This window comes from Balaenoptera borealis (assembly GCF_965194805.1).
Source record: "Balaenoptera borealis genome assembly, chromosome: 12".
NCBI classification, from domain to species: Eukaryota; Metazoa; Chordata; class Mammalia; order Artiodactyla; family Balaenopteridae; genus Balaenoptera; species Balaenoptera borealis.
Genome location: NC_138869.1, coordinates 35,697,239 through 35,720,734, shown reverse-complemented (window position 1 = coordinate 35,720,734; position 23,496 = coordinate 35,697,239). Strand labels below are relative to the sequence as shown.

The 23,496-nt window shown below is 37.1% G+C and overlaps 1 protein-coding gene across 9 annotated transcripts in view; it reads right to left on the bottom strand.

The window, feature by feature from the left end:
* Positions 1-23,496, bottom strand: part of DENND6A (DENN domain containing 6A) — a 53,649-nt gene that overhangs the window by 22,781 nt on the left and 7,372 nt on the right. For 4 of the 9 annotated variants that reach the window (XM_082344770.1, XM_082344771.1, XM_082344774.1 and 1 more), the window contains exons 2-9: positions 16,507-16,545; positions 16,364-16,406; positions 8,054-8,166; positions 5,895-5,975; positions 4,291-4,396; positions 3,607-3,686; positions 2,454-2,516; positions 1,592-1,647 (exon numbers count right to left, since the gene is read on the bottom strand). In XM_082344770.1, coding sequence (XP_082200896.1) covers positions 1,592-1,647; positions 2,454-2,516; positions 3,607-3,686; positions 4,291-4,396; positions 5,895-5,975; positions 8,054-8,166; positions 16,364-16,406; positions 16,507-16,545 — 581 coding nt within the window. Of the gene's footprint in view, positions 1-1,591; positions 1,648-2,453; positions 2,517-3,606; positions 3,687-4,290; positions 4,397-5,894; positions 5,976-8,053; positions 8,167-16,363; positions 16,426-16,506; positions 16,546-18,295; positions 18,360-18,685; positions 18,790-23,496 lie in introns of those variants that run through there. The other 5 variants (XM_082344776.1, XM_082344775.1, XM_082344777.1 and 2 more) reach the window with 5 other exon arrangements.

Here is a 23,496-nt window from a genome sequence, read left to right as displayed (position 1 = left end):
ACAAGAGATCTAGAACTAGAACCATCCAACTGAGCAGTCCCCAGATTCCTAACTCTCAGAAACTGTGTGAAATAATGTTTGTTCTTTCAAACTTCTAAGTACTGGGGTAACTTATTACAGAACAATAAATAAATAATATACATAGTTTCAACGTATCTCCTCACAAAATATTTAACTACAAAAGGAAAAAGAATAACTTATCAATGGAGAAGCTTGGAGAACACCACACTAATAAAGTGATCAAAGTGAACATTATCAGCAATGAGACAAGCCAACCTTGTGAGCTACCTCCTGGCCAAAGATACAGAGCCTGAATCTTATCATGAGTAAATCCCAGACAAACCTAAGCTGAGGGATTTCCTGTAAAATAACTGTCCTGTAATCCACAAGAATGTCAGGGCCATGAAAGGAAGACTGAGGAGCTATTGCAGACTGAGACTAAACAGACATGACATCTAAATGCAACAGATGGTTCTGAACTAGGTATTATTGTGACAACTGGACACATTTGAATGTGGTCTTAGTATTAGATGGTATTAATTTATCAATGTTAATTTCCCAATTTTTATGGCTGCATTGAGTCCTTACTTGTAGGAAACAGACACTAAAGTATTAAGGGAAGATGGGGCATCAGGTCTCCAACTTACCATCAAATGGTTCTAGGAAAAAAAAGTTTACTATACTGACCACTTTTCTGTAAATCTGTGATTGTTTCAAAATTTTATATAGATACATAAATTTTATATAAATAATTATATATGTAAAATTTTGAAATAATCACAAATTTACAGAAAAGTGATCAGTACAGTATATATGTATAATTTTTTAAATATATAATTTATATATATTATATATGTATATTTATAATTTTAAAATAAGCAAAGGAAAAATGGAAAAGACCTATATGGAAACATCTGACCAACTGACTTTAATAGTGGGATGCCCTTAAGGCATCAAAGTTGCAAATTAGTTTTTCTCTGAAGTATAGTAATGTTATCAGCAAGCGCACAAACAGATAGGAAGTACAATTACAAGCTGAAGCACTCTCTGAAACCTCTGTATTACACTAGTAATATCTGTTACACAAAGTAGTTTTTATTGGGGGGAGGTAAGTATTAAATATTCAAGAGAGGAAACCTTTAATAGATATTGGTGGTATGCATCAAATTAACGGCAGTGTAGAATTACTAAAATGAGGGGTTTGTAGGGAAATCACAGTCTTCTTTTAGCACCACTTTTATATTCCCATTCTGGAGTATCATGCTTTATGCTCTCAACCCACTCCCCCCAACTCCCCAAAAAAGGCCATCCCTAGAAAAAAAATTATTTATTTACCATTCTCACACCCAACCAAACAAAAATAATTTGTGTGTACCATGTAATACCCAATCCATATCCAAATTTCCCTAGTAGTCAAAGCAACTGACATGCAGTCAGGGATGAACCACTGATTTACAACATGTGAAACATGACTATTTTCTTCCAGTTTTTTTCCACATTTTATATAGGAACATTCACTTTCTAAAGAAATTAACAACAATATCATAAAGCAAATGAGACAAGGCAGTTAACAAAATTTTTTAGTCTTTACCTGAAAAGATCCACCTCATGAACAGTAGGTAAAATAACAGATATATGTGTGTCTCCCTAAGAGAGAAAAAAGGAAAAAAAAATAGACAAGATGTCACTAAAATTGCCAGAAATTGACTTTTATAATATGCCTATCTATCTCATAGTCAATCAGCCATGTTGCCCTGTCTTCTAAGAGTCTCTTCCTCCAGAAGCAGCTACAAAGAGAATGGGTCTTAACAGTCTCCCCTAACACAGCAGAAGGTCAAGGACAACACAGATTCCACCGATAAAACATTAATCCAGTGGTCAGATGTTATATTAATTCTCAACTGTATGAAATACTACCATAATACCAGTTGATATATATAACAGGCAAAACTTGTTTTCCTATTGCTCTCCATTTTTATTTAATTCAAAGGACAATGGGAGTGCTAATATACCAGTTAAATCATTTCAAATGAAAAATTCATCCCCACCCACGAACAAATGTAACTTTGGGAAAAATGAAAGGCAATTATAACTACAGAATCCTTTTGATTCAAGTTTCCTAAAAACAGAAGTCTGTTGACCACTCTTCTAAGATAAGAGGTTTTGTTAGAATTAAGCCTTGTTTAATCTTTTTCAAAAGATAATTTTCTCCTTGTCCTCACAATTACAGTATAAATTCTGAGTTCTCCAGTGTCTACTAGAGACAGAACAAGAAAAAAAAATCGGAAAAACATTAGGAAGCTTATTATCAATTCATTAAAAATTATTTAATGGGATATTTCAGTGATATTCAGAAATGTATCATAAACCCAAGAAACTCTACATTTGCTAGTTTAAAATTTCTGTTAAAGAGACTATATATGCTGGATTATTCTACCACAGTAGCACTCTACCTGCTGAGTTAACTGCACTATTTGAGTTGTCCCAGGCTTGTCATGACATGTGGGAATCCGTACCTAAAAGAGAAGAAATTAACTTTGGCTACAAAAGAATGACCTTACTATAACTTGCGAGTCCTGCTACAATGAGGGATCAGAAGCACTCTATCCTGATGCTAAAAAGGTACACTCAACAACGCCTAAAAAGCCATAAAAACAAAATACTTATGTCAGATTAAAAACTAAAGTCATATTTTAGTCACAGCAGAAGGTAAGTGAACCAAGGTCTCCACATTCCCATACACACAGAAATCACTAACCCACTGAGAAGCAAACGTGCTGAAAAACAGAAAAGGACATGAACTACATACCACTTCCTGTTTATTGTTCTAATCTTTGCTTCATTAATATACACACACCCAAACACACCCTCTCAAGCTTGCCAAACTATGGGATAAATCTCACAGGGAACCATGAGAACTCTCAACCCAGACCTACTTTTGATGATTTCCCATGGAAAAAACAGAACAGAGGTCCTACAGAAATGAGCACATCTAAAGAGAGAACATTGCCAAAAATAAGTTCAACTTGAAAATGAATTGCAAAAGCACTTACAGCACATTCATACAAAGCCTGAGAGCAAAATGCTAATTCACTGTATTAAAAAAAACCTTAGTAGAGAACAATACCCTGGGATGGACATGTTGGTCTGAAACTGCACATTAAAAAGATCACTTAAGACTAAGAACCAATGACCTGCTGTATTAAAAAAAAAAAAAAAAAAAAAAGACTAAGAACCAATGGCTTTCCTAATTTCTTTTAAATTTTACTAACTCATACTCAACTCTACAAGTGTTCTGCAATACCATCCATTTCTGGAGGGCCATGAAGTTGCACAATTCTAGGAGGTGGTGTTTACATTCACATGCATTATATAAGAAAGACAGCATCATGTAAACTCTACAGGATGAAAATGGGACTGGTGACCCCTGGAGTTGTGTGACTAATGGTTCTGTGCAGCAGGATAAATTGCAGTATCTTTGCAACTCCTCACATCAATGACAAGTGAAAGCAACAACAGGACTGAATGTTATTAGGAAGTTAAAAAGCAAAATTCATGTGTGAGCTTCCTAAAAAAGGAGACAAATGAAATATAAGCTATTATTACCTTCATTACTACCCCCATAATAGGCAGATGTAATGTTTTCCCTGGCATTGGTGCAGGCCATCGATCAACATCATTACAAGCTGAAAAATATAGTAAAATATTTCTTTAGTATAAGTGGAAATACTAAAATATTAAAAATGGAACATTAGAAGTTAGAACTCCACTTTCTGCTTCCTATATAGCAGAAAAAATACACTGGGAAAGATGGACGATAAAAGGCAAAAGTACTGAAAATATCTTATATTTCACCAGATATACACCTATGTTCTAGGATATAAATTGGTTAATACATGTTTTGAAAGCAACAGAATAGGTTTAAAGGGAGTTTTCCTACTCATTTATTACTACTAAAATTAGCTACAAAAGCACACCACCTAGCAGAGGTCTTCTCTCTGTATTGAGTGACATAAGGATTTCTGTTTAACAGTACTCTGAGTATCAGAATTGGCAACTCAATATTTGTTTATTATTATCCTAAAAAATAGGCATCATCTGTGTTGCAAAAGAAGAAATAGAAGATAGGATCTTTGGTGTTTGTAGGTAAATATGCCAGAAGAATTGTTTTACCTCTCTCTCCTACCATATAGTCCTTAAAATTCTTAACTAATTTTTTTTCATTCATTTCCAGTAAAAAATTTTAAACTCCTTCATAAAGGTACCTAACTCACACAATGTTTAACTTACCTGCTTCCAAATAAGGTTCATTCTTTTCAAAATACTCTGGTGCTATCTGTTTGAGCACGGTGTGAAAAAAATGAATATAAGGTAGTTTGCTGATCAAAACCAAGGACTGGAGGGAAAAAAGAAACAATGTTTAATTTCTTAATGATTATAATTTAAGTTTGCCATTTCTTATATAATCAATTACTAACAAGCCAAATTCAGCAAAAAGTGTGGATTTTAAAATAAAAAGGCTTTTACAGTAGATGGTTAAAAGAAACATAAAACTATAGTGGCAGAACACCAAAAGTTTAACCTTATTACTACATTTTAAGAGCATAAAGACACATTCACAGATTTTCCTGCTGTGCAGGAAAAAGAATTTCCTATAAACAAACTAATGTCATGGATAATTCCAAAACCTAGCTACTATTGTTGTCAGCAAAGCAATATTAGGAATTAGCCAGGTGAACTCTTCCTAAAAAGGAAAGCGCAAATTGTGATGCTTTTTCAAACTAAGACCCATAACTGTTATATTTTAGAGTTCAATGGTTTTAGCCACATTCTTAGAAATTGTGACTTTATAGTTTGTGACCACTTCAGATATAGATTATGCTGACTTTTTAAAAATCTATTTTTCTTGAAAACTACTTTTTATCTTTCCATTAAGCATCAATTAGTGGTCAGGGCATGTTCTGGTTACAAAAGGTAAAGGTGTGTCCTTGTTAGCTGGGATTAAATTGGAATTAACTGATATTTATATATATATCTTTAGAAACAAAAAGATTATATATTTAGAGTGGGAACAATAATGACTAAGATGTTGATCAAGTATATTTACTAGCTCTTCAAAAAAAAGATACTGCAGGCTTTTATTAGCTGTAAATATGTTACAATCTGTTTATTCTTTCCCTTATTCTAAAATGTGAAAATTAAACAGATTCTTCTGAGTTTTGACAGTTTCATACAATAACTGTAACTTACTGTCAGGAATCTAATACAGAGATAGCAGGAAGGCAAAATTCAATAGCAGTTAAAAATCTAGGGACTTCCCTGTGGCACAGTGGTTAAGAATCCGCTTGCCAATGCAGGGAACACGGGTTCAATCCCTGGTCGGGGAAGATCCCACATGCCGTGAAGCAACTAAGCCCATGTGCCACAACTACTGAGCCTGCACTCTAGAGCCTGCGAGCCACAACTACTGAGCCCATGCACCACAACTACTGAAGCCCACACACCCTAGAGTCTGCACGCCACAACTACTGAGCCCACACGCCACAACTACTGAAGCCCGCGTGCTCTAGGGTCCACATGCTGCAACTACTGAGCCCGCGTGCCTAGAGACCGTGCTCCAAGAGAAGCCACCAAAATGAGAAGCCCATGCACCGCAACAAAGAGTAGCCCCCACTCGCCCCAACTAGAGAAAGCCCGCATGCAGCGACAATGACCCAATGCAGCCAAAAAAACTAAGGACAGGTGTCTACAATCTAAAAAAAAAAGATAAAATATAAATTCTAGTATGTTTAAAGATAAAATATCAAACACTTTAAAGACTGTTCGTTCTAATAATTTCTATTCTTCTAACCACAATGTAAAAATATTTTTCTATTAATGTGTATGAAAATTACCTTCTGAAAGTAGCCTCTTTTTAGAGTTTTGTCTCGAACTTGTCGAAAATACACATATCCATAAAAATAGGCAGGATCCTTCTATAAAAGAAGTGAAAATTTAAAAAAATAATAATATATATATATATAGCCATCCTTTCTTATTAAAAGCAGGTTCCTTTATAAACTTGAACTGAGATATGAGGTACACACAAAGAGCTAGTTATGCTTTTCCACCAATGCAAACAACAATCATGACAATAACTGGCAGATAAAAACCTGCTAGCTTGCCCAAATAATCATAACTAAAGTACTAAGGTCAGATTTTACCCCCTATAACTTACTCTGTTTGTGTTCTTTATTCATATCTGTGGTAGTTAATGGAAGTTAGGAAAACAATCAAATTCTCTTTTCCCCAATGCTATACTTAGTTTTTAAAAAATTCTGCCTACAATTCTGAGTTAGGCATCAGTCTTATGAGGTATCCTAATGCAAAATTTCAAGAGAGAAAATAAAAGGAGTTAAATGCCAATCTGAATCTTACAGAGACAGTTATATTTTTACCCAACAATAATGAAACACTGGAATATTTATCAACATACAATTTGAAAGGTCCAAAAAACTTACAAAGTTTTTCCATCCTAATGGAATAAACTCTGGCCCAGTTCCTTATTTGATTGTTATTCTTTAAACAAATATTTTTTGACTACCTACTTTGAACAAGGCATTGTGTTAGAAAAGATAAAAAGATGTGTAAGACACAGTTCCTTAAGGAGATCACAAACTAAGAGCGATAAGAAAAGTACAAAAATGACTAGTATGTGATAGGAGGGCAGGTACCATGCAAAAAGCACAAAGTGTTACAAAGAGGCCAAGGGGGAAGAGGTTACTTCTGTCTATGGCGATCAGTATTTTGTTGCGGAGGCAGCTGTTTTTGAGTTGGGCATTGAAGGATGGATATGATTTAAACAAAGACAAAGACATTTCAAGTTTAGACAGCCAAGAGTTTGAGCAAAACCACGCAGAGATAGAAAAATACAAGCTACCTCAGGAAAAAGCATACAGTTCAGTTTAGCTAATATACGGCACATGTATAGAAAGGAGATTAAGCTGGAAATTTGAAAGGCAAAGGTTTTATTTTGGAAGGCCCAAAAAGTGAGAACCAGGAAATATTACTATCATTAGCTCTTTATTCATTAAGCAATAAGTAATCATTTTAGATTTTATTTATTTTACGTAACATATATGTACACTTTAGCTGAGTACACTGTGTAAGATATATTGCACTGAAAAAGACAGAAGATGGACGTCTTTGGGCAAATATTTTTATCCTCAATAGCCCTCAATTCCTTCATTTGCAAAAGGAACTCTCTTGGAACAATACAGGGAGGATTAGTAAGATAATATATGCTTATTGATACAATGCCAAGAACATAAAAAGCTCTAATAAGTACTAGCTCTTATTATCCGCAGTTGACAGAATATGTTATTAGTGATAGCAAACGGTCATGAAAAGGACAAGACGGCTATAAGAGACATTTCAAAAGGTAACATCTTTGCTAACTGGAAGAGGATTCCTGTCATTAGTGGAACCAGGAAGGTAAGCTGTAAATATTTATTTTAGGCAAAAGATGTCAAGTTCTTATTGGATGTGCTAATAGGACATCCAGATGGAAATGTTCTTCATGCAGTTAGAGATAAAAGTATGAGGTACCAAACAGAAATTCTACACTCAGGAATCATCTGAATTATTAAAACTGTTTTTAATAAACAACAACTATAAACCAAAGCTCATTCAAAAATCAAAAAGAGACAACAATAATTCTACTATAAAGCAGGTAGGGATTACCACAGGGAAGCTTCAACTCTGGGTGATATTTACTGGTATACTACCACCCCACTTCCACATCTAAACAAAGAGTTTTAACACGTGAAAGAAAATTAATTCAACATTCTAATTTCTATAATTCACAATGGCATTATGTTTTAAGAATAGTAACTTTATAAAGTCTCTTTCACTCACATGCTAAATCTTTATGAATTAGACTCAGGAAATTCAGCAGTATAATACAGTAACAAAACAAAAGCACAATATTTCTGAATGCTATAAGAGGTAACTGAGTAACTGAGTACTAAAGTTTCCTCTCACATAGACATTATTCTATTACTACTTTTCCAACCTTTAAGTAAACTGGTAAATCTTTCTCAAATTGATCCAGGAGACAATGCAGTGACACCCTCCTCCCAGAAGACTGTCGAAATCTAAAACAAAACTGGGTATCTCCAAGACAACCTAATGAAAACAAAAATGAAAGAAATTAAGGGCAGCACAGTATAACATTTATTTATCCAGTTTCATCACATCTTAGAGCTAAAGGGGTCCTATCAGTTACTGAAACACATTCTGTCATGCTTTAGAGAAGAAAAAAGAGATCCTGACAGTTCAACTTGCTCTAAGCCATCTTTGCTAGTTAGAGGCAAAGCCATTAGTAAATTATGCATCTTAACTCCATGTCCCTCTACTGTTTTTCCTACTCCATTTTCTCTATGTAATTAAAACTTTGAAAACTGTGTGCATGTAACGTTGATTCACAAACATAATTATGAGCAAAAGAAGCCAAATACAAAAGAACACAAATTGTTCAAATCCATTTACATAGTTTTTTTTTTTTTAAATAAAGCAGGCAAACTAAACAATAGTGTTTAGGAATACATGGTTGGGTGATAAAACTATAAAGAAAAGCACGAAACTTATTACTATAAGAATCAGTAGAGTGATTTGAAAAGATACATGCACCCCAATGTTCACAGCAGCCTTATTTACAATTACCAAGGTATGGAAGCAACCTAAGTGTCCATCAACAGATGAATGGATAAAGATGATATGATACACACACACACACACACTCACACACAAATGGAATACTACTCAGCCATAAAAAAGAACAAAATTTTGCCATTTGCAGCAACGTGGATGGACCTGGAGAGCATTATGCTAAGTGAAATAAGTCAGACAGAGAAAGACATACGTATGGTATCACTTACACGTGGAATCTAAAAAATACAACAAACTAAGCAAAACTAACAAAAAAAGGCAGATTCACAGATATAGAGAACTAATGGTTGGTTACCAGTGGCAGAGGGGCAGGGAATATAGGGGTGGAGGAGTGGGGGGTACAAACTACTGGGTGTGAGATAGGCTACAAGGATTATTGTACAACACAGGGAATATAGCCATTATTTTGCAATAACTGTAAATGGAAGGCAAACTTCAAAAATTATATTTAAAAAATTTTAATAAAAAGAAAAAAATTGAAAAAAAAAAAGAATCAAGATAGTGGCTACCTTAGGCGAGGGGGAGGGAAATACTGTTTGGGAAGAGACATGAGGGGGCTTTTGTGGTGTTGGCAAAGTTCTATTTCTTTTTTTTTTTTTTTTTTTTAATTTTATTTATTTATTTATTTATGGCTGTGTTGGGTCTTCGTTTCTGTGCGAGGGCTTTCTCTAGTTACGGCAAGTGGGGGCCACTCTTCATCGCAGTGCGCGGGCCTCTCACTATTGCGGCCTCTCTTGTTGCGGAGCACAGGCTCCAGACGCGCAGGCTCAGTAATTGTGGCTCACGGGCCCAGCTGTTCCGCGACATGTGGGATCTTCCCAGACCAGGGCTCGAACCCGCGTCCCCTGCATTGGCAGGCAGACTCTCAACCACTGCGCCACCAGGGAAGCCCCCAAAGTTCTATTTCTTGACCTTATATGTGTTTTATATTTCACAATGAGAATTTTTTTTAAAAAAAAACATAGCAGACTCAGGAAGAGCCCAAGTAATAGACTTACTATTTTAATCATTTTAATTATAAAGTTTTTAAACTTCAATCATTTTAGCAAACCTCTTAAAATATTACCTGAACTGTCAGGCAATAATTACAAAAAACTGTAAATACTCTAAAAAGTGAAAGACACAAGAAGTAGCCTGTCACTCAAATTCTTCCCAGTTACTGTATTTAGAACTAATGAGATTATATTAAATACAAAATGTGCTCAAGATTTTATTACACACAGAAGTACTTATATTTCTTTAGCACATCAAGTTCTCAAAAAGGAAGCAGAAACTTGATATTATGCTTAAGTTTTTAAAAAAGCAACTCAGTACGTATACCTAAATGCAATTATAGAAACTAGTATTTCTTTGGTGGAGGAGGGAAGAAACAAAGGAGACTGGAGGGTGAGTCAGTTCGGTTTCTTTACTTGTCATAGCAGATGGTTCAAAATAAGGAAAACACATGAGACCTGAGATAATGGAAAATACTCCTAGCATTGTTTTAGTTCAACAGATTTATATACAGATGGTTCAGTTTTTCTCTTCAGAAGACAGAAAGGTCCACTGAGAAGTACATACTAATTTCTCTGAGACACTTAGCAAGATGTAGCAGAAAAAATGCAATGGATTTTAAGAAAGATGTACGGCCTCTGGAAAATGTAAGGAATGCTGAGCTTTGTGGAAAGAAAGTAATGAAGCTCCCATAGCCTTAAATCCCAACCCACCCCTGGCTCCACTCCCAAACCATGGGCATGCTGTAAGAACTTTCCGATGACCAGCTGTACCTGCAAGCTGTACAGAACTGGTCAGGGAGCTAGTTCACCAGGTCAAAAAGGCTTTAACCATAGTGTCTTTGTGAAGTGAGGTAAATGGTTCCCATTTTATGTTTCAGAAGTCTGTTCCCTCACACACAAAAGGTTACTAAAGAAAAACCAACTCTTTATCTGGGTAGACCTTTGTTCTCCATCCTGACCTCACTATTAACAGGATAGGAAAAGAGGTGTTACGGATTGGCAACCAGGTTATTTACATTTGTCTTGCAGAAAATGATACCTGTGGAGGGCAGGGCAATCCTGATAACCTACAACCTCATCAAAAATAAATCTACCTTGCTAGTATGACCCATCCAATTTGCCTATTTAACAGGAGAGTGTACCTCTACATAAGCAGTATAATGATTACATATGAAAGATGGTTAAATGACTGTGCACATGAGGGAAAGGTTATAATCTGAGGAAAAAGGAACCACAGTCAATGGGATCTAGTCCCAGGTCCATCAATAATTAGCCTTCTAGAAGTCACTTAGCCTAAGGTTCTCAATTTCCATGTGAACAAAAGTTAAGGGGCATCATAAGATAATCTCTAAAGTCACTTCCAGCAGTAATATGCAATAATTCTAAAATAAATCTCCACAACTGACCTACGATTGCACTGAATTCCAAGTATCTTACCCACTGTATTCACTAAGAAAACTAAAGACCTATAAAGATCCAAAAAGACCTAAAAGTTATGCTACGTGCACCATAGCTTTCTGATTATTAACAAAAAAAAAGGTAAAAAGCTTTAATGGAAATTATTTTTTCTTCATATAAATCAATGTATAAAGATGAATTTATACAAATTTTAAGATTAAATGACAGCTCTCCAAAGAAAATACACCTTCACGTGGCTTCTTGACTAAGAACCACATAAACTCTTTCCCTGATAAAGCAGCAGGGATTAAGCAAACAGCAAATTTGCTCAGCAAATCCCCACAGCTTGAGGAAAAGTTCCACTTTAATTAATCTAAGATAATCTTTATGAGCCCAGAAAACAGAACTAATAACCCGACACTTTTTAAACCAAGAAAATTCCTGTAAACTTCCCCCAACATCCTTTTCCAAACAACTAAGTTCTTACAACAGAAATCAAACAGAATCCCAGGTCAAAATTATTTTCATTATTTTGTCTGCTTTCAGAAGTGATTTTCCCCCCTTTCAATACATGAATTGAGCACCAATTTCACTGAACGCTCACTCTGTGGCAGGCACTGTCCTAAACACTTTAGATACATTAACTCATTTGGTCTTCATGCTTCTCACGTAGGTCCTATTATTAGTCCTGTTTGTGAGGAGGAAACCAAGGCACAGAAAAGTTATGTAATCATCCAAAGAAATAAATCTGCTAAATGGCAGAGCAAGAATTTGAGCCCACGACGTCTGACTCTGGAGCTGGTGCTCTTGACCATTACATCATACTGGCTCTTTCAAGTCAAAATGGACTTCAAAAACACCACTTCCACTAATATGAAATATCCAGAATAGGTAAATCCATAGAGACAGAAAGTAGACAGGTGGTTGCTGAGGGGGAGAGGTGGGTAGGAGGAAACTGGAGCAGGAAGTTTCTTTTTCGGTGATGAAAGTTTTCTAAAATTGACTTCGGTAATATTTGCACAACTCTGAATATTCTAATAATCACTGAATTGTACATTTTACATGGGTGAATTATATCTCAATAAAACTGTTTTTTTTTTTTTTAAATGCTATGTCACTGCCAACTGGAGCAGATCAAAAGCTTCTATTTTTCACTTAGAAAATGAAGTCCTGAAAAGCACCCCTCCAACTGAAGAGTTGCTGAACTCACTGGTTTCTGGGACACTCACTGTTTTCACGGCTCCTCCTATGCGAATGCCATGTGGTAAGCCACAGACAGCTCTCCTCCCATTTTAAAATTATCAAGGGCACAGATGATTTTATCCTTTACATCTGCCAATCAAACCAAGACTGCAAAGCTATAGATAAACGGAAGACACTTTCCTGTATCAAAAATATTACTTGAGGGGCTTCCCTGGTGGCCCAGTGGTTAAGAATCCACCTGCAAATGCAGGGGACACAGGTTCGAGCCCTGGTCCGGGAAGATCCCACATGCCGCCGAGCACCTAAGCCTATGCACCACAACTACTGAGCCTGCACTCTAGAGCCCGCGAGCCACAACTACTGAGCCCGCGTGCCACAACTACTGAAGCCCGTGCACCTAGAGCCCATGCTCTGCAACAAGAGAGGCCATGACAATGAGAAGCCCACATGCTGCAATGAAGAGTAGCCCCCGCTCGCCACAACTAGAGAAAGCCCATGTGCAGCAACAAAGACCCAACATAGTCAAAAATAAAAACAAATAAATTTATTTAAAAAAAATTACTTGAGATTTGAGGAAAAAAAGCTTAAATATTTCTTCTAAAGGGAAAAGACAACCTCAGACTATTTTTTTTTAATTTACTTATTTGGTTGTGTCAGGTCTTAGTTGTGGCAGGCAGGCTCCTTAGTTGCGGCTCACGGGCTCCTTAGTTGCAGCTCACCAGCTCCTTAGTTGCAGCATGAGAACTCTTAGTTGTGGCATGCATGTGGGATCTAGTTCCTGGACCAGGGATTGAGCCTGGGCCCCCTGCATTGCGAACACAAAGTCTTAACCACTGCGCCACCAGGGAAGACCCTTGATCAGTTTTGTTTTTGTTTTTGTTTTTTTAATAAATTTATTTATTTATTTGTGGCAGCGTTGAGTCTTCATTGCTGCACGCGGGCTTTCTCTAGTTGCAGCGAGCGGGAGCTGCTCTTCGTTGCAGCGCACAGGCTTCTCATTGCGGTGGCTTGTCTTTGTTGCAGAGCACGGGCTCTAGGCGCATGGGCTTTAGTAGTTATGGCATGCGGGCTCAGAAGTTGTGGCTCGTGGGCTCAGTAGTTGTGGCTCGTGGGCTCTAGAGCGCAGGTTCAGTATTTGTGGCGCATGGGCTTAGTTGCTCCACAGCATGTGAGATCTTCCTGGACCAGGGCTCAAACCCGTTGTCTCCTGCATTGGCAGGTAGATTCTTAACCACTGCGCCAGCAGGGAAGTCCCAGAGTATTTTTATATAAGCGGAAAACTGCTACAGAACAGTTCAGAGTAAGACTAAAATAAAACATGAGACCTTAAGAGCTAGCCCCATCCCTGGCCTTCAGCTCTGTGTAGTCACTCTCTCTGTGATTAGAGTTGGAAATGCTGAGAAGCAGGAGTTTAGACCAGGGCTTCTCAAAGTGTAGTCCAGAGAGTGATGCGAGTCCACAAACTCTTGTTACAATACATGACAAAATAAATACCCAAATTGAGAATACACACTTAGAAACCCTTATAGCAATTTGATATTGCCATGACAAATTTGGGCTTTTATTTTGTATTCTTTGGTTTTTCTCCCTTTCATTTTTCTAATAATTCATGTATACAGCATTTTATAAAAGCACTGGTCCACAACAGATTGGAAATTCTTAAAACACCCAAATGGCCCTTCAACACAGATGAGTGTGAGAAGCACTCCTTTCAACTACTGGGAAGTGTAAGGTACATGACGACGTTCCAGCTGTCTACATAGAAAAAAATCTGTTGAGACAAATATCATGTGCACATCTAATCCATCCAGAACAAGGATTAATATCTCCCTCGGATTCATCATCACTTGAAACTCTCTCTACTAATGCTAAGTTTTCTCTCTGGCCATGTTTAGAGCATAGTGATTACGGTCCTTGGGTACCCATCACAGCTTAAGACTCAGGAATGCATATGTCCAGATGATATTAATGGTAAATAACGAGAAAAATATCTGACAAATATTTATTAGAGAGAAAACATTCTTTAAACTTAGGCTCCTAAAGGTAAAAGCCATTCAAATGGAACAAAAAACTGAAAGCTAAAAACAAACAAGACAAAACTTTTTTCTAAAGTCACAGTATCTAAGGTGTGTGTGGGTGGGTGGTGGAGGAAGTGGAGGACTGGCAAATCCTCCCATTGGGAATCCCAAAAGTATTCTTCTTTATCTGTATAACTTACCATAGAGTCTAAATGTTGTTTACTTTTTTTAAGTGTGCACCGTGGAAACAAAAGCTAGATTATGATTCTTTCCTAAAGACTGCTCCACTGCACCTTCTGTAACAATAAAGCTATCTTGGGAAAAATTAAATCCACTTCAAAGTTGGCATAGTACTGATTCCAACTTTCATTTAATGAACACATAAGTGAAACAAACTATTTGGATAATCACAATTGAGAACAGTGATCTCAAATATATATAAATGCATAGTCTCTTCCTGTCTAGATTAATATTCATCCATTAAGATGGCCAGGTGTCTATTTTTAAGATCTTTTGTTGACTTTACTTCTAAGTACCAACCATACTTTGAATAAAATGAACCACACTTCCTTTGATATGCAGCTTATAAAAAAGGCATTACAAAACATCTGTAGATCATTCAAATGCCTAAAATACTGAACAAATTGGTTTTTTTTTTTTTTTTTTTTTTTGGCCCCATGGAGTCCTAACCCCTAGACTGCCAGGGAATTCCCTGAACAAATGCTCATTTACACAAATTTACACTTGAGTTTAACTTCCAATAAGAAAATGACTCATACAGAGACTAACTACAAAACTAGAAATAAAAAAGACTATCAGACATCATACAATTAACTTCTTAGTCTTGATGCTCATGTAGAGAGCTGAAAGGGAGAGAGCCTTGAAAACCAGCCATAACCTGAAAAAGAAGAGTGTGCAGTATAATCACATGAAGTCAGTTCATCCTGTAATCCATACAACTCACCTGACCTTGAGTCATGGAAGTCCAATCCAATACTCACTACAATCAGAACTACATGTGTGCACTTTGTAAGGCAAATGTTATCCGAAATAAGGGGAGATCCTATAAGACCGCTGTATCATTATCTCGTTAACAGGCAAAACATGTGAAAAGATTCCAATAATTCCAGGTCAAAACAAAAGCCGTCCCGGGATCGCTCAAAGTCATCTTTTTAACTAAATCTTTTTTTTTTTTTTAACATATTTCATGAAAGCTGAGTTCCAAAACTATAGGAAAAAATTCTGTAAGCATTTATAAGGAAAAGAGAAAATGCTTTAAAAAGCTAAAATGTCAAGTCTCCCAAAGCAGATTATCTAAACTAAATTAACAGTATATTAGAAGTAACCACAAAAGGAAAGGGAACTGAAGTGCCTTTGCTTCATAGGGTTCTAAATGTGTGGTCTAAGAAGTTAAGTGTTCTGGTCACTGTAAGCCTGAAAAATTATTTTCAAAGTGAAACACAAAAGGTAACCTGAAAGATATCAACTTATAGGACCACACAAAGGAAGAACTTGAAGGAGACCAGCAAAACCAAGCTTAATAATAATAGCAAACACTTATAAAGTACTTTCTATACCCAAGCACTATTCCAAATGCTTTATATATACTAACTCACATAAACTATTGCAAATAATTGATGGCCATGCTTTATAACCATGTTTACCCTGATTTTTTTTTAAATCCCTGCTTTTACAGAGTTCTTGGCAAGCTCCCAAATCCTAAACTAAAAGAAAACTGCTTAATATAAATCCTCAAACATACCAGCATTGATGATTTTCAATCTCTTCATTATTTCAACAGTTTATTGCTCCATGATGTTTTACCTCATTACAAGATAACAGTTATTTTAAAAGTTGAACCAACTAAAATAAGTAAGACATGACTAGGATCATAGAAGTAGGAATCAAAATCACTAATCTGTTAGGATGAAATTGAGTTTGCATTCTACTATGTTATTTCAATTAATTTTCATATATTAAGAGTATAATCAGTATTCTCAGTATAAAATTCAACAGAAACACCACATGGAAAATAGTTACCTGAATTTGAATCTGGAAAAGACAAATAGCAAATATTGGTTTTCTGAAAAAGAAAACAAAAACTATATATGCTGACATATATACACCAATAAAAACAAACAGAAATAAAACAGTAAACTATATAGAGCAATATTTTTACTTACTTCTTTATCAGTAAGTTTGGAATGTTGAGGATAAATTACCTGGGAGAAGAAGAGTTAAATTTTGTTAGACACATATATGGAGTATATATTGTAAACATTAGCAGGTACTTCTAAAATACTAGTCGGCTATGATCAAATTGGTTTAAGAAACAGTTCACAAATTTAACAATGAAACACAGGAGAAGCTGGGAGAACTGAGTAGGATTTACATTTGGCAAAAAAAGTTTTGACTCAAAGTTATCTCTAAAAATTGGTGAAATTTTGAGTTATCAAGAATAATTTGGGACTTTCTTGGTGGCGCAGTGCTTAGGACTCTGCGCTCCCAATGCAGGGGGCCCACCCGGGTTTGATCCCTAGTCAGGGAACTAGATTCCACAAGCATGCCGCAACTAGGAGTTTGCATGCCACAACTAGGGAGTCCGTGAGCTGCAACTAAGGAGCCTGCGTGCCTCAACTAGGAAGCCCATGTGCCGCAACTAGGGAGCCGGTGAGCCACAACTAAGGAGCCCTCGAGCCGCAACTAAAGGACCCTGCCTGCCACAAGTAAGGAACCCATGTGCTGCAACTAGGACCCAGCGCAACCAAATAAATAAATAAATAAATATTTTTAAAAAAAGAATAATTTACCAATTGAATTGCTAATAACTCAAAGTTTTTTGAGTCTTTTCTTTGGAAGCCTAAAATCTAAAGAGAACTCTATCTATAAGCTGGTAGCTACTTCAAGAAATAATAATTTTCAATTGATTCCAAGAAGTAATACAAATTACTAACTACTTATTAAAAGAAAAATGAAAAGGAAAAAATAATCATCTGCAATTTAAGAAATCTCAAAGGCCATCTTCCCACCATAAAGCCTATCCTATTTTCCTCCAATCCCTTTAAATAGTTATAGCACTTCCTGCAGTGACCCAGCCACCTTCTGAGGGAAATTCCTGCCCCACAGCCCCACACAGGAAGCAAGACTAGGCCAGCACAGCTCCTGTCAGAAAAAGCACTAGTACACACCAGACCCAAGGGCACCCGCTCTACAGGCCAATCAACCAAGTGCCCAGATGGGGCTGGGTATGAAAATTCTGCCCAAGAGAATACCAGTGCTCAAATGGGCCAGTACAGATTCTCTCGGGAATGTGAAGAAGAGATGGGATTTGGAGCAGCAGGTTAGCTAGTGGCTGGTAACCAAAAAGAGAGGAAACAACACAAAGTGTAGCGGAACTGCATTAATACTAGGTTGCTAATAGGATCCATGGCTTCCCAGTTCTGGAAGAATCCATGAGTTCTTCTATTCCCCAGAGTTGCCCAGGAGCCTGAAAATCTTACATTTCCAGAAATAACATACAGTAATAGCACATTATAAACTGTATTAAGGTGGTTTCACAATTTTTTTTTTTTTTTTTTTTTTATGGCTGTGTTGGGTCTTCGTTTCTGTGCGAGGGCTTTCTCTAGTTGCGGCAAGCGGGGACCACTCTTCATTGCGGTGCGCGGGCCTCTCACTATCGCGGCCTCTCTTGTTGCAGAGCACAGGTTCCAGATGTGCAGGCTCAGTAATTGTGGCTCACGGGCCCAGTTGCTCCATGGCATGTGGGATCTTCCCAGACCAGGGCTCGAACCCGTGTCCCCTGCATTGGCAGGCAGATTCTCAACCACTGCACCACCAGGGAAGCCCGGTTTCACATATTTATTTCATTTATTTAGTTCTCACAATAACAGACAAGGCTAGTAGTGGTATCCCCACTTTACATATAAGAAAACTAAGGTAAGAAAAAAGATGGGGAGAATTCACATTACTCACCATCTTCTAGAGTTTTTAATTTTCACAACTCTGTCAATTCTTCACATCTTTACAGAAGAGGGGACAAGTTCACAGTAGTTAAATAACTCTCCCGAAATTTAGCATCTAGTAAGTGCCGGAACCAGGACTTGAACTTAGGTCTGTCTGATTCCAAAGTACACAAGCCACCATTCCTCACTCCACCCATAGTAGCAATCATTAACACACAATCACAGCCCGCTTCCTCCCCTAGCCAGCATGTGGCATATAATCCTTCTCAATTCAGGAGTATGAGGAGGGTCTACAGAGCTGGTATTGTTACATGAAAACCACCCAGCACTCCTGGAATAGAGAATGACACCAAAGCCAATATTCACTCTACTTTGCTTTGTATCCCATGTTCTGACCAACCTGACTTAACCTCTGTCTCCACAATTCATGAAGGCAAGAAGCTGGTCTGTTTTGTTCAACAGTCTATCTTCACACCTAGAACAGTTTCTGGTGCATAGTAGACACTAAAAAAATATTTCTTCAATCAGTGGATATACTCTCAGATTAGCTCTATTAAACAACTCAGTATTTAGTAATATGTAATTCTTCTTTAAGTGTACATAGATCTTCCTTGCTTCACCTTGAGACCATTTTACTTTGTTACCTTTAAAAGAGAAATGGAAAAGATACTACATGCCGCAACTAAAACCCGGCACAGCCGAGTAAATAAATAAATAAATAAATATTTAAATAAATAAGTAAAAATAAAGGAGAAATGGCAAACTTATAACCTATTTAGCCATATTCATGAAAATCTCTTTACATCTAAGTTAACCTGGAGTTTGCTGGTCTAAAACATATTGAGAAGTTTAGCGGCCTGTAACAGCTTAATCTTAGACTCTAAATTCACTTCTATGTGAATGCCCTTCAAATTTTTATTTGCTCAAATTAAAATACCAACTTAAAAGCAAATATACAAAATTCCATTTTTTATTACATAAAGATATCAACCATGGTTCATCTGGTCATTGGTTTCCTAAGGTTTAAAATACTAGCAAGACAGTATAGAAAAAAATGTTGGTATGTTTTACCCATATATATGAGTACCTTAAATATATATATATAACGTGTGTGTGTATATATGTGTATATATGCATGTATTTAAGGGGCTTATATATGCTCTATATATTTAAGTAAGTTAAAAGGATATAAAAACTACAGAACCTATCAAGTCTGTCTTTTAGGGAACTCCCTGGTGGCCCAGTGGTTTGGACTCCACACTTCCAATGCAGGGGGCCCGGGTTCAATCCCTGGTCAGGGAACCAGGATCCCACAAGCCGGACAGCGCAGCCCAAAAAAAAACCCACAAAAAAACAGTCTGCCTTTTAAAAACTCTGACTGTGGGACTTCCCTGGTGGCACAAGAATCTCCTTGCCAATGCAGAGGACACAGGTTCAATCCCTGGTCCGGGAAGACTCCACATGCCACGGAGCAGCTAAGCCCATGCGCCACAACTACTGAGCCTGCGCTCTAGAGCCTGTGAGCCACAACTACTGAGTCCACACGCCACAACTACTGAAGCCCATGCGCTCTAGGGTCCGCATGCCGCAACTACTAAGCCCAAGCGCTGCAACTACTGAAGCCACACGCCTAGAGCCCGTGCTCTGCAACAAGAGAAGCCACCGCAATTAGAAGCCCACGCACCACAACGAAGAGTAGCCCCTGCTCACCACAACTAGAGAAAAGCCCGTGCGCAGCAATGAAGACCCAACGCAGCCAAAAATAAAATTAAAATAAAAAAAAAAAAGTAAAGTAAAAACTCTGATTGTACTACACTGTCAAATAGTATCTAGAATTTCATTTTAATGTACTCTGTTAGGACTACTCAGTGTTTTATTTTGGAACAAATATGATATTCAAAAAGAAACAATGCATATTTACATGCTACAGCTACTGAAATGGCCACACTGTACTTAAGATCAGAAAAATCAGAAAAATTCAGGGACTTCCCTGATGGTCCAGTGGTTAAGACTCCACGCTTCCACTGCAGGGGCACATGTTTGATCCCTGGTTAGGGAACTAAGATCCTGATTGCTGCATGGGCAAAAGAAAAAAATAAACAAATGAAAATAGATTTTTAAAAAATAAAATAAAAAAGAAAAACTCATACTTAACTTTAAAAACCTCAATTCTCTATTTAAAAAACAAAAGAAAGAAAAGTAACCACTACCAAGTATCTAGAACTGCACAAATTGCCACAGTTAACTAGAATTATTACCTGTGTACATACTTTATTTTGTTAAAAAAAAAAAGTTTAAATATAAGTTTGGGCAATCACTGTTAGTTTAGTTTTAGTCAGTTAACTCCTGATACCTATATGGGAAATAATCAACTGTGGATTAGCTCCAGTACCTGGAGATGCCTCTCACTTGAAGCTTCCTCTCTCCATAGCTCAAGTAAAGGCATCTCTGTTCCCCCAACCACTGGCATTCTGGGTGGCATTAAAGGGCGACAGAGAGCATCAACTAATGTCACTCTGGTTTTGTTACCTATGTTAAGATCTCTCATGTTACAGCAAATACGGGAGAGGTGGCCAGGTAATAACCCAAGAGAAAAGTGAGTTTTATTTGATATAATTATTAAGGCCTAAAAATGATGACATATTTCACATCATGTTACAATAGAAAAAATGTGTCTCAGAAAAATATTAATATATATACTGGAAAAGAGTATTAAAAAATGTTTTAAATGGGTCTATTCAAAGGTACATCTCTCTACATACATCTACATCTCTCTAGCATTCCCAACTCAGTATGAAAATAATCATGGTCCCAGGAGGAGGAAAATTAGAAATACCAGCTAACTTACTGCCAGTATCATTTGGACATGGGAAAAATTCATGCCTGCCATACACCCAAGTTGTGTGTGAATGGGTGTCTACCTGATGCCACGTGACTCGGTGTCTGTCTCTACTGCATGACCCTGCCTGGTGTCCCAGGCCTGACAGAGACTACATTTCCCAAGAAACCTTGCCTTGATCTCCTACAGAAACATTAACTCACAAACAAACATCATCATAACTTTGGGGACTTCCCTGTTGGTGCAGGGGTTAAGAATCCGCCTGCCAATGCAGGGGACGTGGGTTCGAGCCCTGGTCCAGGAAGATCCGACATGCTGCGGAGCAACTAATCCCATGAGCCACAACTACTGGGCCTGCGTGCCACAACTACTGAAGCCCACGCACCTAGAGAGCCCGTGTTCCACAGCAAGAGAAGCCACCGCAATGAGAAGCCCGCGCAATGAAGAGTAGCCCCTGCTCACCGCAACTAGAGAAAGCCTGCCTGCACACAGCAACGAAGACCCAACGCAGCCAAAAATAAATAAATATTTTAAAATAAAAATAATAAAATAATAAAAATGAAACTGAAATACTGTATTAAAAAAAAAAGAATTCCAACTAATAAATATAGAAGGAATAAGGAAAATAGCAAATCACTATTAGAACATCAGAGTAATAATAGTTACTACAGGAAAGATCCACTTTTGGATGCTGAAATTAGCAAGCTAAGTTTGAGAAGATACTGCACAGTCTCAAAGTACCTCCCACAAAATAAATATTTACTAATTATGAAGAGAAAAACAGTAAATTCACAGTGGATAAATCTGGCAGACATCATTTTAACCAAGTGATCAAGGTTAAAATCACCAATAATAAGACATTTTAACAACATGTACTCTTTGATATGATGCACCAAGAAGGGCACATCACGTCTGGGGTATTCTTCCCAATAATGCATAACCCCAGACTAATCATAGGAACACACCAGAAAAACCCAAATTGAGAGACATACTACAAAATATCTGACCAATATTCTTCCAAAGTGTCAAAGTCATGAAATATAAGAAAAGACTGAGGAACTTCCACAGATTGGAGAGGGAGTTATGACACCTGTATGCAATGCAGGAACCTGGATTGGATCCTGAAAAAAAGGACATTAATAGAAAAACTAGTGAAACTGAATAAACTCTGTTGCTCAGTACACAGTATCATGCCAATGTTATATTCTTAGATTTGATAATTGTACTGTTTATATAAAATGTTAACATTAAAGGAAGCTGAATGAATTACTTTCGTAACTCTAAAATTATCTCAAAATAAGGTTTTTAAAAAAGTAACACCTCTACTTCACATCATATTCAAAAAGTAACCCAAAGTGGATCAAAGACCTAAGTGTAAAAGCTAAAACTATAAAACTCTTAGGAGAAAATCTTTATGACTGTGGATTAGACAATGGTTTCTAAGCTATGATACCAAAAACACAAGCAACCATAAATAAATTGGACTTCATCAAAATTTAAAGCTTTTGCGCTTCAAAGAACACTACCAAGAAAGTGAAGACGAACTGCAGAATGGGAGAAAGTATTTGCAAATCATATATCTGATAAGGGTCTAGAGTACAGGATCTATAAAGAACTCTTATAATTCAACAATAAAAAGTCAAATAACCCAATTTTTAAATGGGCAAAGGATTTGATTTGACATTTCTCCAAACAAGATATACAAGAGGCCAATAAGCACATGAAAAGACGCTCATGTCATTAGTTACTAGGGAAATACAAATAAAATTACAGTAAGATACCACCTCATACCTCTAGGATGGCTGTAATCAAAAGGACAAAGTGGTGGCAAGGATATGGAGAAATTAGAAGCCTCATACATTACTGATAAAAATGTGAAAATGAAGTCACATTGGAAAACCATTTAGTAGCTTCTCATAAAATTACACATGGAGGACTTTCCTGGTGGTAAAGTGGTTAAGAATCCGCCTGCCAATGCAGGGGACACGGGTTCGATCCCTGGTCCAGGAAGGTCCCACATACTACGGAACAACTAAGCCCGTGCACCACAACTACTGAGTCTGCTTTCTAGAGCCCAGGCACCACAACTACTGAGCCCCCATGCTGCAACTACTGAAGCCCGCGAGCCTAGAGCCCGTGCTCCACAATAAGAGAAGCCACTGCAATGAGAAGCCCACGCACCGCAACGAAGAGTATCCCCTGCTCGCTGCAACTAGAGAAAGCCCCTGCACAGCAACAATGACCCAAAGCAGCCAAAAAAAAAAAAAAAAAAAAAAAATTAAACATGGAGTTACCATATGACCCAGCAATTTCACTCCTAGGTATACATCCAAGAGAAGTGAAAAGCATACATCCACACAAAAACTTGTACA